The 15066-nt window shown below is 34.3% G+C and overlaps 1 protein-coding gene across 1 annotated transcript in view; it reads left to right on the plus strand.

The window, feature by feature from the left end:
- LOC109077976 (igLON family member 5-like) overlaps positions 1-12238 on the plus strand; it is a 165326-nt gene extending 153088 nt beyond the window's left edge. The window contains exon 9 of the mRNA XM_042773238.1: positions 9687-12238. Coding sequence (XP_042629172.1) covers positions 9687-9787 — 101 coding nt within the window. The 3' untranslated portion in view covers positions 9788-12238. The remainder of the gene's footprint in view (positions 1-9686) is intronic.
- The last annotated feature ends 2828 nt before the right edge of the window (positions 12239-15066 follow it).

Consider the following 15066-nt stretch of genomic DNA (forward strand, 5'->3'; position numbering starts at 1 on the left):
TTTCTCAAACATTCGCATTCTGGGTTATACGAATGTTTGAGAAACCTTTAAGGGAACGTTACCTTTGAATGTTCTCTGAACAAGTAGCCATAATGTTGAAAAAATATCCAACTAAAATGTTTTAGAAAAAAAACACATTACATTAACAATGTCACAATTACAGTTTTGTTATCAAAACCCAGACAACTTTGAACGAATGTTCTATTAATGTTACAAGAAGATCATTTGTTCATAACTTTGAGAGAACTTTTCCAGAACATTCGCCAGAGTTCTGAGAATGTTCTCTGTTAGCTGGGATGGAAAATTATGGGAAAAGCTATTCCTCAGTACACAAAATATGCACTGTAGCGAACGTTCACAATTTAAAATGAATTACGATCACTCTAACACAACTTGAAGGCTGCATAACAGTTTGTTAAAGTTTGTTGCGCCCAAAATTGTTTGTTAACTGAATTAAACTTTTGCTAGCAAATCTTTTGAAACAGAGGATTCCTATAAAACATGTTCTGCTGTGGAAAATGAAAGCTTCCATTGTCTGGCTGTAAAATGTCTGAAAATAGTTCATCTCTTATAGCTCTGCTTTATTGAAGGATAACCTCAGGGATTTTAGAAAATCCAGGGACACGATAATAAATCACATCAGCACTACAGATTTCCTTGTACTAGAGATTTTTCACTTGTGTTTTCTAAATAATATATATTATTATATTATTTTTGTATAGACAGAGAGACTATTTGTTTAATGCACTACCGCTAGCGGCATTAATCGTACAGCTTGTTTTTCATCCTAAGATCCAAAGGAAGAAATAAGAAACTATATTTTGCATAAAACAAATAAAGCCTGTTAAGATTTTTTTCTGCATATGCATTATTTTCATGACAGTTAAGCATGTTTTCCCCCGAAAGTTCTCATTACTGTAATGCTTTTCTCTTGAGTCTTCTTTATAACTCCCATTATTCTCAATGGTACAAAGATTTTTCTGTTTAAATAAGCATAAATTTTAGAACAGATTAGATTTTAGTACCACGAACACCTAAATAATATTAATATTATTATTATTATGACTTCATATAACAGTAATGATAGCATTATGAAATTGGCAATTTGTGTGTAAATGTGCCCTTATTGTAATAAAATGTGTCATAATGCAAAAAAAAATTGTTATTTCGATCTTGGGGGTGAAATATGACTATATAAAATATCATATTCTTGACTGGTTTTGTATGTTTCACCCCAGTGTTATTTTAGTATCATTGAGATACTGTTATACTTTTTATTAAAATTATTATTATTATTAATAATATATTCTATTCTGTTATTAATATACTGTATTTATATTATTTTTGTATTTTGAAGATTTTAATATATATATATATATATATATATATATATATATATATATATATATATATATATATATATATATTATTAATATAATATAGTTAGTTTTCATTTTAATTAATTTTAGTTTAAAGCAAATTTAAATTTTAAAGAAAGGTTTGAAAAGCAGAAGGAAACTACAATATTTTTAATAATTTTGTTTTTGTCATTTTTAGTTTTTGTGTGCATATTACATTTTATTTCAGTTTTATTTATTTTAGAACATCAAGTTTAACTACAATAAAATAAGAAATGTTGCTGAAATTAGCAGAAAGAAAGAAAGAAAGAAAGAAAGAAAGAAAGAAAGAAAGAAAGAAAGAAAGAAAGAGAAAAGGAAAAAAAAAGGGAAAAAAGGAGAAAAAAAGAAAGACGAAGAAAAAGAAAAGAAAGAAAAAGAAAAGAAGAAAAAAAGAAAAGAAGAAGAAAGGAGAGAAAAAGAAGAGAAAAAAGCAGAAAAAAAGGAAAAAAAAAAGAAAAAGAAATGAAGAAGATGAAGGAAAAGAAAGAAAGGAAGACAAGAAAGGAAGAGGGAAAGAAAGAAGAACGAAGGGTAAGAAAAAAGAAAGAAGAAAAGAAGAAGGGAAAAGAAAAGAATGAAGAAAGAAGAGAAAAGAAAGAGAAAAAGAAAAGGAAAAGAAGAAAAGAAAGAAAGAAAATAAACGAAAGAAAAGAAAAGGAAAGAAAAGGAAAGAGGAAAGAAAAGAAAAGAGAAAAAGAAAGAAAAGAAAAAGAAAAGAAAGAAAAGGAAAGAAAGAAAGAAAGAGAAGGGAAAGGAAAGAAAAGGAAAGGAAGAAAGAAAGAAAGAAAGAAAGAAAGAAAGAGAAAAAGAAAGCTATTTAAACCAGCCCAAGGTGGGTTTCTGTTTTTGTTGTAGAGAAAGAGGAAGGGGAAACTGCTGCTGGTTGGCAAATGAACATATGAAACAACTGCTAGTTAATGTTTCATTCATTTAAGCCTCTTTCTTTGCTGAGGCTAATTTACCACCGTGGTTTACTCATTTTCTGTAGCAATTAGATCCTGGTCCTAGATCCTGATTACATACTTCATGATAAAATGTTTTCAAATTGTACTGTATATCTATAGGCAAATTAGCCAAACACAACACAAACAACCAATTAGCTTGGCGTGTATGTCAGTTCTGCCACTGCAATCATTGCAGAAATGATCAGCGTTAGTATTTCCATTCAGACATTGTGTTGTGTACTTATACCTCATTACTTTCTTCCATCTAATTTATGAGGTTGGTAAATTTGCACAGTATGCTATATGCATATGTAAATTAAATTTCCATATATCATTTGTCTTTATTTTTATTTTAAATTTTCATTTGCATTTTATATTTTATATATTATTCAATCATATTTATTTTTATGTTATTTTTATAATTTAAAAAGAATGAGACTTGTATGCACAAAAATAACCATACATAGCAAAATTTATTTTTATATTATTAATAGTATATTTATAATAATAGTATTTATTTACCTATATAAGATTTTTCCTGTACTAATTTGTGGCAAATGGCATACATAAACTTAAATGTTTATAAATATTTATAAACAATGATTTATAATTTCTGAAATGTATATATGTGTGTGTGTGTGTGTGTGTGTGTGTGTGTGTGTGTGTGTGTGTGTGTGTGTGTGTGTGTGTGTGTGTGTGTGTGTGTGTGTGTGTGTGTGTGTGTGTGTATCATGTACATGATACCCATCCTAAAACCAGCTAATCAATACATGTTGATATATTATATAAGTAAATACTGTATAAAAGATAGACATGATTTTTTTAATATTACAAAACATATAAACATACAGATCTTTGTACATAAATAAAACATAATAAAGTTGCATATATACTCTAAATAAAATATATTTTTGACATATATGGTTGCTACATATTATAAAAAAAAAAAAAACATCATATAAATATTTTTAACACATGGACATATACAAATATTACAAATTATAAATCACATAAATTAAAAACATATAAAAAAATCTACCCAGAGAATGTGTACATATGTGAAAATGTGAAAATTATATAAATCACCTAAAGGTAATATATATGAAAATATCACTCTTGATATAGGACAATCTATATCATACATTACATTTCCATATGGGTAATAAAATAAAGAAAAAAAAATGTTTCCAATCAAACAAATCTCCCAGGAAAACAATGCTTAATTTTACATATGCAGAATTCAGTTAGTCAGCCAGTAAGTTGCATAATTGCTGTAATAAAATATTTAAGTGTATATTTCTATTCTGTTGATGCATTTCCTATTGAAAAAGGCCTTTAAATGTCTAAATTTATAGTCTCTGGTAATAAATTATGTTTCAGTTCCTCTTGAGAACTGGCACTCTCTTTCTGACCCTAAACACAACCTATGAAGGTTCTGTTAAGCACAAAAACAAAAGAAGCAGCACAAAGTCAAATACTGTACGTAACAGCATAACTTCAGAGTCTGACCGTGTTCTGGGCCGGTCTAACTGAGCGGGCGGCAGAGCTCTCGGTGGAAAAGTTTCTGCTGGAGCGCTCAATGCAGAGATCTTAGAAAGCAAAACCCAGAGAGGAGGAGGAACAGGTCACAGCAAAGCCAGGATTTATGGGAAGGAGCCAAACATTGAGTGATTGAGCATGTAGTGCTGCACAACTCAGAGTTTGTGCAGATGTGATGCTTTCATCTTTGTTTGTTCCAGTTTTCCAGTATTGTGCAGATGCTTCTTATTTTGGCATAAATCAATGAACAAAACTCTCAAACCTCTACTGTTCTTTCAAAACTAGGGCTGTGTGATAGAGCCCTATAGTGAAAAAATATATAAAGCTCAGTATTTTTCAGCCCTTTGCCAATATTTTACATATCTCATATTTATCAAAATTATGCTCTAAAATTGTTTACTGCAAAAAAAGTAAAATACAGAATTTTTTTTTTTCATCATTTATTTATTTGCTTATTTTATTTAACCTTTATTTAACCAGGAAAGAAAAACTCACTGAGATTAAAATCTCTCAATCTTTTTATATTTTATTTATTTGCATATATTTTTCTTATTTTATAATTAAGACAAAAAAAATATTAAAATAATTAGATTTGTATGCACAAAAATAACATTGCAAAGCTAAATTAATTTTAATAAATATTCAAGAATAATTATTTAATTTATTTATTTTAATTTTGTATTATTATTATTATATTATTATTAAATCATAATTTAAAAACAAATATGTATCAGTAATGTTTTATAAATATACATTTATTTTATTTATTTATTTTAGATATATTTTAAGTATTTATTTATTTAAATATATTAAATGTTTATAATTGATGACACAAACCTTTGTGTCAAATGTTGCACAGACTTAAATATTTTTATTTATAAACAATTTATTTTTATTTATTAAATATTAAATATTTAATAATGTATTTATTTTTATTTAGTTATTTAGCATTTATTTAAATCTTTTTTTAAATAAACATTTTAGTGCCTTTGTGACAAATGACGAACTTAGACTTAAATATTTATAAATAGTTATAATGTTATTAATATTTTATAAACAAATATTTATAAATCATTTTTATAAAAAAAAAAATATTATGCATTTATTAAAATAAATATTTAAATATAGTACATATATATGATTGGTGACAAACAAGTCTGATAAATATTTTAAAAAAAATTCTAAATTATTTTATTAATATATTTATAAATAACTGTTTATATTTGTATAAATACATATGAATATTTGTGTATCTATTTATTTAAAAATATTTAAATATTGTAAATATTTATTATTAATGACGCAAATAAATAAGATTGCTACTAGCACATATAGGGAGAAAAAGGTTTGGCCAGGAGACCAATTATACAGTAGTTTAGTGTCATTAAAAAATAAATAAATAAATTTGTCTGCAGAATGCTGTGATTTACTGATCAGAATGAAGTATTCTAGAGAGCCGTGTAATTGTTTGTGGCTTGCTGTACATTATCACTTACATAATGCTTTTATAGCTCATTAGTAATAAACAGCAAGGCGTTTGTACAAGTGGCATATAACATCATCTCATCTGTCTTTGTTCTGTCTGTCTGAAATTCTGCAGTTTCTTGCATCATTTCGGTTCCTCCCTTCTTGTCTGTTCTCCGGCCCATTATGTTGGAGTGAGTCTCTCCTCTTGTTTGTTCCCACTCCGTTGTGTCCTGTTAACCCAGGAAGTCATCAGTGGCTTCTCTCCCTCCATTCTTCACATTTCAGTCTGCAGTGAGTGATTCCTGCTCTGTTCCTGCCATTTCCTCCCCTCACGCATTACCATTGTAAGCGTGTCCTCCATCTCTCCCTCCGCCATCTCATTTGGTCTCCCATTATCTCTGTGAGTTTACCCATGATGAGTGACCTGCTTTCACTTCCATACATCTTCTCTTGTTCATGTTGCTGCCACGCCGTCATCTGGCCTTGACTCGCACTTTTCCATCAAACATGCTGCAACCTTTATCTTCATCCTTAGGAGAATAAACATCTGTCCCACCGCTGTCTGTCTTTGGATACTTCACCTGGAAACTGAAATCCTGCTATTATTTATTCACTCTCATGTCGTTCCAAACATATGTGCAGTAAATTTTTCCTAAAATTTCTTTCATTTATTTTTTTTCATGATCATTATCTTCTGCTTTTTAGGAGTAATGGTATCTACCTAGTTCCTCGTCCTCTGAACAATGGATTGATTGTTAATGTGAAAATGCTGACTGCCAAATTGTCAGATTTCCAAATAAGCTATTTTGTAGATATTGTAGCAAGCCAATGTCGGAAGGAGGAACCCCCCGACCACAGGAGGAGGCCCGGCTAGGAAAAGTAATCAGTCATGAGTAGTTCCACCTGCTCACCCTACAGACATGGAACCACCCACAGCTGTAGCCAATGATGGCCTAATGGTGGTCATCATAAAGCTAGGATCTCTGCATCAGTCTGGGGTTGGTGCCCCAGGACAAGATGCTGAAACTCTGGATGGCCTGGAGAACAGACTAGCTGAAGAGTAACAAGAAATAACCAGCTAAAGAACAAAGAATGTGAATCTTGTCACATCTTACTTAACGACCGGCCTTTCTTCTGCTCCCCCTTCCAATTTTGAACGTTGCCCAAACATAAAAAAGAAAAAAGAAACAACATACAACCCATAACCCAAAAAAGAAAAAACTAAGTTCCAGTTTAAATCCCCCCATCCACAACCTTGATGCTTCTCCAAGCCTATTCGCGGTTAGGGTCTTGTGCCAAATTGTCCCAAATTGTCCTGGCCAATCCCTTTCCATCACTTTTGCTAGGAGGAAGTCTGAGAAGTCTTCTCTGTTTAAGGGATTTCCTGCTTCATTTTCAGAAGGGACATATACTACACCGCTTTCTGGGATCACTGACTTACTTCCTGACTGCTGGTTTGAAGGTGCTCAAAAGCCCAGAAGGACTGAGATGTCTTGGAGCTTCGCTTTACTTGGCTGAAGAGGGGTTTTCGGGGATCTAGAGGCCAGGGGGGGTTGGTCCCAGTGCAAATTCGGGCCATACTGGGGTAACCATACTTACTGAGTCTAGTAGGGCTTCTGTGTCTTGGTTGGCCACTCTTACTGGAATATGGGGGACTGTTGTCCCCTGGGTTGCCCAACAGGTCATCCCATAGTGACATGCCTTATTACCTGAGTCTACTGAGGGCATGGATTCTTCTTTGCTTGGGCAGGTGGCCTTCCTGTCCACAGGAGTAACACTTTTGTGGGTTTTGGCTTGGGGCCTGGGCTGGTCTTACTGACCTTGCCAACTGAGAGTTGACCTGGTTCTTCTGTGGCCCCCCGCCTCTTTCTCCTCTGGTACTGGGATGGCCCATCTGCAATAGATCCTGACAATTCACTACCTCAACCGTCACCTGATAGATTTCCAATAGATGTCAGAGTCTCGACATCTGCAGGGCTGGTTTGCACAGAACAGCGCTTTGACTCAGCTGGCAGGGAGCAGATGCAACAGTCTAGCACAATTCTTTCCACCAATGGGGGCCTTCCCCTGTAGTGAGCCAGGCCTTTGTCAGTCAGTTCAGGGTGACTTTCTGAGGTCTCACTGGCTGGGTCAGATCAAAAGTCCATGAATGGAACCATTGGGCATGAGCGAGGAGGCTATGCCCATAGTGGGCCAAGATGGCCTTCTTTAACTTCATATAATCAGCTGTATCTTTAGCAGGCAGGCTTGACAGGCTCTTTGAGATTCCCATGTCAAAAAAAAAGGTGCTAACAAGGTACCCCAGTCTTCAGGCCATTTTCTCTGACTGCAATTCTCTCAAATACCTCCTGTTAAGCTTCAATATCAACATCTGTGGCTCTGGTTTTGGGCATGACATGACACATTGTTGTAACTGCCTCCATATAGCTCCTCCCTCTGTTTGGCATGACTGGTCAGCAAAGCATTAATGGCAGTTTCCATTCTGTCCTTCTCTGGGTCTAGTTCTGTGGTCGCTTAAGCGCTGACTTATGTGCCCGTATTCTCCACCAAATGTGATGTCCTAGGGCGATGTGAGGTTGAAGTGGCCACAAAACACAAGGGAGGCAGATGCAGAGTTAACAAAACTAAATATACTTATATTTTTATTTAACCAAGAAAATATGAGGGTCAAAAGGAAATTTAAACTGGAACTTTGGTTCTTTCTCAGACTCAGTAAGTATGGTTACCCCAGTATGGCCTGAATTTGCACTGGGACCAACCCCACTGCCCTCTAAACCCCTGAAAACCCCTCTTCAGCCAAGTAAAGCAAAGCTCCGAGACATCTCAGTCCTTCTGGGCTTTTGCAGCACCTTCAAACCAGCAGTCAGAAAGTGAGTCAGTGATCCCAGAAAGCGGTGTAGTAAATGTCCCTTCTGAAAATGAAGCTGGAAATCCCTTAAACAGAGAAGACTTCTCAGACTTCCTCCAAGCAAAAGTGATGGAAAGGGATTGGCCAGGGCAATTTGGCACAGCTCAGCTACAAGACCCTAACCTCGAATAGGCTTGGAGATGCATCAAGGTTGTGGATGGGGGGATTTAAACTGGAACTTATTTTTTTCCCTTCTGGGGTATCAGTGGAATCTTGTTCCCTTCAACCGTTTAACCAATGGGCCACCTTAAAAAGGGAAGACCGAGCAGAAGAAAGGCAGGTTGTTTAGTAAGATGTGACAAGATTCGCTTTCTTGGTTCTTTAGCTGGTTATCTCATGTTACTCTTCAGTTGGTCTGTTCTTTACACCCTCCAGAGTTTCAGCATCTCATCAGGGGGCCACCAACCCCAGACTGAAGCAGAGATCCTATCTTTATGATGACCTCCATTAGGCCATCATCAGCTACAGCTGTGGGTGGTTCCATGTCTGCAGGGTGAGCAGGTGGAACTACTCATGACTGATGAATTTTCCTAGCCAGGGCCTGCTCCTTTAGTTGGGAGTTCCTCCTTCCAACATTAGCTTGCCACAATATTTATGTTATTTTTTTTTCACTTGGGATGAAGTTTTGAGTTTTTAAGACTGCAGAGTGTTTTCACAAACACTACAAGTTATTTTAGTTTCAAAAGGTCAATGAAAATTTGATTTGTCATGAAATGACGATTTTAAGTTGAATATTAAACAACTAAAATAATCCGAAATATACCATATAAACAACCTTACTGTTTATTCTAGCTACTTTTTGTGTAAAATACAATAAATTATTTTAAATTCATTTTTATGATTTTTTATGAATATTCTTGCGTTTTATTATTTTTTTATGTGAGTTTTTCATTTCATTATAAATAATTGTAATACAAATCAGTCATTTAAAAAGCTATTTTTATTAACAAAAAATAGAATTAATTTAATTTAATATTTTGTTATTTTTTATAGGATACGTGTTCTTACTTATTTTCTTACACAAAATTCATTGAAAAATAAATAAATAAAATTACATCAGCCAAACTGGACAGTTGCTCTAGTGGAGAAAATGTGTGTGTGTGTGTGTGTGTGTGTGTGTGTGTGTGTGTGTGTGTGTGTGTGTGTGTGTGTGTGTGTGTGTGTGTGTGTGTGTGTATATATATATATAATATTAAAAATATTATTACAATAAATAATATTGATTAATAATTAATGAAAGTTTAAAAGTTAAATGTTAAAGATGAAAAACACCAGTGCAATCAGTAAATGCACTAATTTATAAAATGAATAGTCTATTATGATTTCATATTGTCTTTTCATGCAGCACAGTGGCACAAGGTTTCCATGTTGACCAGCTTTCTCTCTCTCATTCACCCTGTTCACGTCTGCTTATCTCTGCTCTTACAGGGCCCGGGGCTGTGTACGGTGGAGCGGCATCTCTGAACGGCGGTTTATCAGGAGTCGGTCTGTGGTTCTGCCTCTCCATCTCTGTTCTGATGAAGGTCTAAAACTTTCCCGCTTTGGAAGGAGTCTTTAAATATGAACCTATCACTGTGAACAAAATGAAATTATGCATTAATCCAGGAGCCATTGCTACATCACTCAGTCATTCCTTCCTATTCCCATTCACGCCCGGTCGCATATCATCGCTTCACTTCTCCCTCCCGTCGCCAATGATGGTTAACTTTTTTTCGTCCAAACCTGATATGTGATGCAAATGATGTAAACAACAAGTGTAATGCCAGTTGGGTGTCTCTTGGTGTGCGTGCTGGACATGCTGGTTGTAAAGTGACGTGTCGATGATGACGTTTGCGATGTTCCGGTGACCCTCTTGAAGCTGTTTGTGGCAGTTCATCAGCGGGCCTGTCGGCCATTGATCCTTAGATCCTGACAGAGATCTGAGCTGAACAGTGGTGCATTTTGACATGCATAGCTACTATGAATGATGTCAAACCACGTTTTCTTTCTAGCAAAGAGGGTCGTGTCAGCTCGGCCCCTTGTTTGCATTCGTTTGGGCTCTCGACTCAAAGCAAACTCCTGACCCGCATCCAGCCCTCATATTGTCCTCAGTCTGTCCATCACTCAGATCGTTGGTCCACTCAATGTAAATATATATGCAGTAGAGGCCCCTCATTCCAGCGGCAAAAACTACATTTCCCATCAGCCTCTCTGTTTCAGTCTTTCGGCTAGGAGGATATTGCTGCCTTTAAGTCATGAGGGAATGATCATATTTATGAGATTTACAACTGAAATGTCATTATTAGCCAAGAATCATTGGTTTTGATTGTAAGATATTTAGTTTGTACACATTTAGTGTTGTTTTCTTGTGTTTGATGGGAAGTTAAAGAGAAATGCTTTAAAGTAATTTCCAAACTCATTGCAAAGTATAAAAAATAGATGTAGTGTTGGAAATCAAAGTATTTGGACACTTTTTGGTTGTCAAATGTTAGTTAATAAAGCTGTAGACGTCATTCATCCGCTAAAGTGCATTTTGCAACATGCAAATATTTAGAAAATTGAGGAGTGCAACTTTTCAGAAGTATTTGAATGCATCATTGCAACTCATAAGAGTGCAACTTTTCAGAAGTATTTGAATGCATCATTGCAACTCATAAGAAGGCAACTTTTCAGAATCATTTAAATGCATAATTGCAGCTCATAAGAGTGCAGCTTTTCAGAATTATTTAAATGCGTCATTGCAACTCTTAACAAGTGCAACATTTCAGAATTATTTAAATCCATCATTGCAACTCAGAAGAGTGCATCTCTTCAGAATTATTTAAATGCATCATTGCAACTCAAACGTGCAACTTTTCAGAACTATTTAAATTCATCATTGCAACTCAGAAGAGTGCAGCTTTTCAGAATTAATTAAATGCAACATTGCAACTCAAGAGTGCAACTTTTCAGAACTATTTAAATTCATAACTCATAAGTAAGAGTGCAACTTTTCAGAATTATTTGAATGCAACATTGCAACTCATAAGTAGGAACTTTCCACAAAGACTTGAAGGCAGCAGAAGTTTCTGAAATCTTCTGACCTGAAATGGTTCATTGACTTCTTGTTGCTTGTGGATAGCATGTACCGGTTAGAAATGTCCCTCTTGTGACCTCACTTCCTGCACCAACCCCGTTTTACCCCCCTGCACTGTGTACATTTTAATCTGCAAGGTTATCTGCTATTACTTTTTTGGTGTTAATAATGATTATAATGATGATGATGATGACGATGATGATATTGTTAATAAGTATTTGAATAAATATGATAGTAATTCCATGTGAGAAAAAAAAACGTCACAGCTGATCACAAGCCGTGTGTGAAAATATTTTGTACTAAAAATCACTGAATTCATCAAACAGCCAAAAAAACAACAAAAACAAAAAAAAAAAAAAACCTTTTTGAAGTACCGTGCTCTGTTTTACCATGATTAACTTTTTTAAAGTGGAAGTAATTTGACCAAGTCGACTCATCCGTAAAAGAGAGCAATCAGTGAAATGTGAGGACGCTTACATGCTAGACAGATCCATTTTGAGTATGTGAAAATTGGACTAATATACAGTTCAAAGTGCAGCATCGCTTTTCCAAACCATTGCATTTGTCCTTTGTATTTGTCATGCACCATCTGCATTGAACTCAGTGCATTTACATTGTAAACTAGCGTGTAGGCGTCCTAATATAATTTCAAATGTGTACTGTATTTTTTTCCCATGCTGTTGATGACTGTAATGTATGATATATTCTGCAGTAATGATGTAATGCTCATGTCTGCATCGATAACATAACCAAAACTGAGTCAACATGTTGGTGCAATGCTGAGTTCCATTCAGAGATGATTGTCGGATGTATTCCTATGTGATATCACCAACTTCCTGCAAAAATGCATGCATTATGCTTGGAAAATGACATACAATGTAACAAAATGGCAATTTACAGTTTTTTTTTTTTTTTTTTTTTTTTTTTTTGTCAACAGTCTTCTCGCAACCAAATTGCTATGCTATGCAATGCTAGCATTTGTTCTGTAGGTGTGCAGATAACAAACAGGACCATTCAGCATGTTTTATGCATATTTGCTAAACATTTTGTACAGAGCCCTGCACATGGCAGGCAGAAAAAAATACATATATCGTGGCCATGAATTAAGAATAATTTTTTTAGGTAAATCAAGTTTTAGTAATCACGGCCCCCTTGTACTAATTCGTTCTCTCGTAAATCGTGGCTACGTTGTACTAATTCATTCCCACATTTTAGTTGTTTTAGTAAATCGTGTTCACACGGTACTTCTTTGTTCCCTAGTTCTAGTCATTTAGGAAATCGTGGTCACGGTGTACTAATCTGTTCTCTCGTTTTAGAGAATCGTGGCCATGCCGTACTAATTCATTCCATTGTTTAATTAATTTATTCTAAACTAGGCAACAAATTCGTACAACATGGCAATGAATTAAGTTGTTGGAACATATCCTCTACATCTCCGTTTGAATTTCTGCACAAATTTCCAAAATGCACATCTGAATTGATGTTTCATTCAATTGCAATTTTCCAAGTGGTAAGTTTGAAAATCCAACAGTCCGAGCTGAATGGAACGCAGTAGGCTACTAGATTCTGTGCGCCGCCTCTTTTTTTTCGTTCAGAATCAGATTAGCAGGAGATAAAGATGTGATTAGCCAGCGACTGCAACTTGCTCAGCAAGCGGACCGTCATATTCTCTCTGTCCACCATCTGGTGAGCGGCAGAGCTCATAAATCAAGCTCAGTCCAGGCGCTGACAGAATCCTCCTCAAGGACAGCTGTGCCTTTGAGTCTCGAGCTCGATGTGGAGTCCGATCCACTACAGGCTAATTAAACGCCACTTAAGAGCACACGGCGAAGAGGCTTTGACGTAAAGCAGCGGTGCGCGACTGAACGCGCTGCGGCCGCTGCGCTGCTTTATGCAACCGTTCACAATGACCCTGCATGAGCACTGACCGTTCAGTTTGCAATGTTAATGCTGTATATACTATAATATGATGATGTTCTCCCTGAATATGTGCTTCATTATTGCATTCCAGCCAGCAATAACCCCGGAAAAAAACCAAAACCTATTTAAAGTCTAATTTAAAGTCTGACGGCCACTATGCTGTTATTAATGAATGCTGAAGACTGAGTGCATTTCGTTCGCTGTGCACTGATAGAAGATATTGCATACTGCTTAGCATAACTACACAGTGGACACAAAAAGAGAAATAATAAAACAATTAAATTACATTTAAAAATAAAAATTAAAAAATATATCAGAAAATATCAAGCATTGTACCATTTGTTTTTAAGAAATTACAAACACTTTTTTTAATGCAAACAATCTTCAAATCATTTCTGAAATGAAGCTTGTTAGATTGCAAAGGATAAAACTATAGATATAGAGTTAGAAATGAAGATTAAAAAATATTTGAACACTTTCTGGTTGTCAAAAGTCAGTTAATCTTTGATTTTATTGATTGTTGTTAATATTTTAAATTAGTTTTTATTTTTATATTTTTCATTTTAATTTTTCAGTTTTCGTTTTAATTTTAAAGTTTTAATAATTTTGTTGTTTCTGTCATTTTTTTCTTTTTATTTTAGTTTTAGTTATATTAGTACATGAAGTTAAATATTTTAAAAATGAGAAATAAAAAAGTTTTTATATTTATATATTATATATACAGCAGTACACATTATTCATCTGCTTAAAAAAATCCTCACCTTGCAAAATTGGCTTAGAAAAGTGAGAAATCTAATACTTTGACATTAAGATAAGTGGCTTTTAAGTGTCTAAATACTTTTTCCGTCACTGTATGTAGGTTTGATTTCAAGCACAAAAGAAATTTTTCAGATTTTTCTCGTCTATTAAACTTATTATCCTGCTGTTAGTCGCTTTTGTTCGCTTCCAGCTTCTCCTGGCATACTCATGTTAGCATCGCCCTCGAGGTCCACCGATCATCTCTGTGTACATGTATTCCCCTCAAATATCAGTAAAAAAAAAAAAAAAAGTATGAAATGTTGTTGCAGTTCTCTGTGTGGGTATAACGCATGTAAATGTCTGTTTTGGGTGGAGTTTCTATGGATGTGTGATTATCGTGATGGAGCTCTGCTGGTGTCGGGATCATTTCCCCTCGTGATTCCCGCGCTGATCTTCAGAGGGGACTGAGATAGAGGTCTGGCTTTGAGGACGAATGTGAGCAGGTCGGGTCAGACTGGGCTTTTGCCTGTTTCCACCATGAGATAATAAAAATAAGTAATTAAGTAATTTTAACTTTTTATCTCACAGTTCTGACTTTTGCAAAATAAAACATGAATTCTGACTTTTTTCTCAGAATTCTGAGTTTACATCTCAGTTCTGTTCCTTATGTTTGTCATACAGATTTTAAATAAAAAAATCTTATTTTCAAATTTTCTCAAAATTCTATTTTTTTTTTTTTCAGATTTGCAAGGTAAGATCTCATAATTTTTTTTATATCTTGCAATTCTATATTTACGTCTCAGTTCTTTTTTTTTTCTTTGCCACAGATTGACAAATCAAAGGTATTTGTGAGTTTATATCCTTTTTTCTTAGAATTGCGCAATTCTGAGTTTATATCTTGCCATTTGGATATATATATTTTTTTTAATTCTGAGTTTACATCTCAAAATTTCAAGTTTATATCTCGTCATTCTGAATTTTTTTCAGTATTCTGATTTATATCTCACATTTCAGACTTCTCTTCTCAGTATTGCTATTTTTATTTCACAATTCTTTTTTTTCTTAGAATTGCGAGTTTTTATTATTTTTTTTATT

Source organism: Cyprinus carpio, chromosome A16 (genome assembly GCF_018340385.1).
Source record: "Cyprinus carpio isolate SPL01 chromosome A16, ASM1834038v1, whole genome shotgun sequence".
NCBI classification, from domain to species: domain Eukaryota; kingdom Metazoa; phylum Chordata; class Actinopteri; order Cypriniformes; family Cyprinidae; genus Cyprinus; species Cyprinus carpio.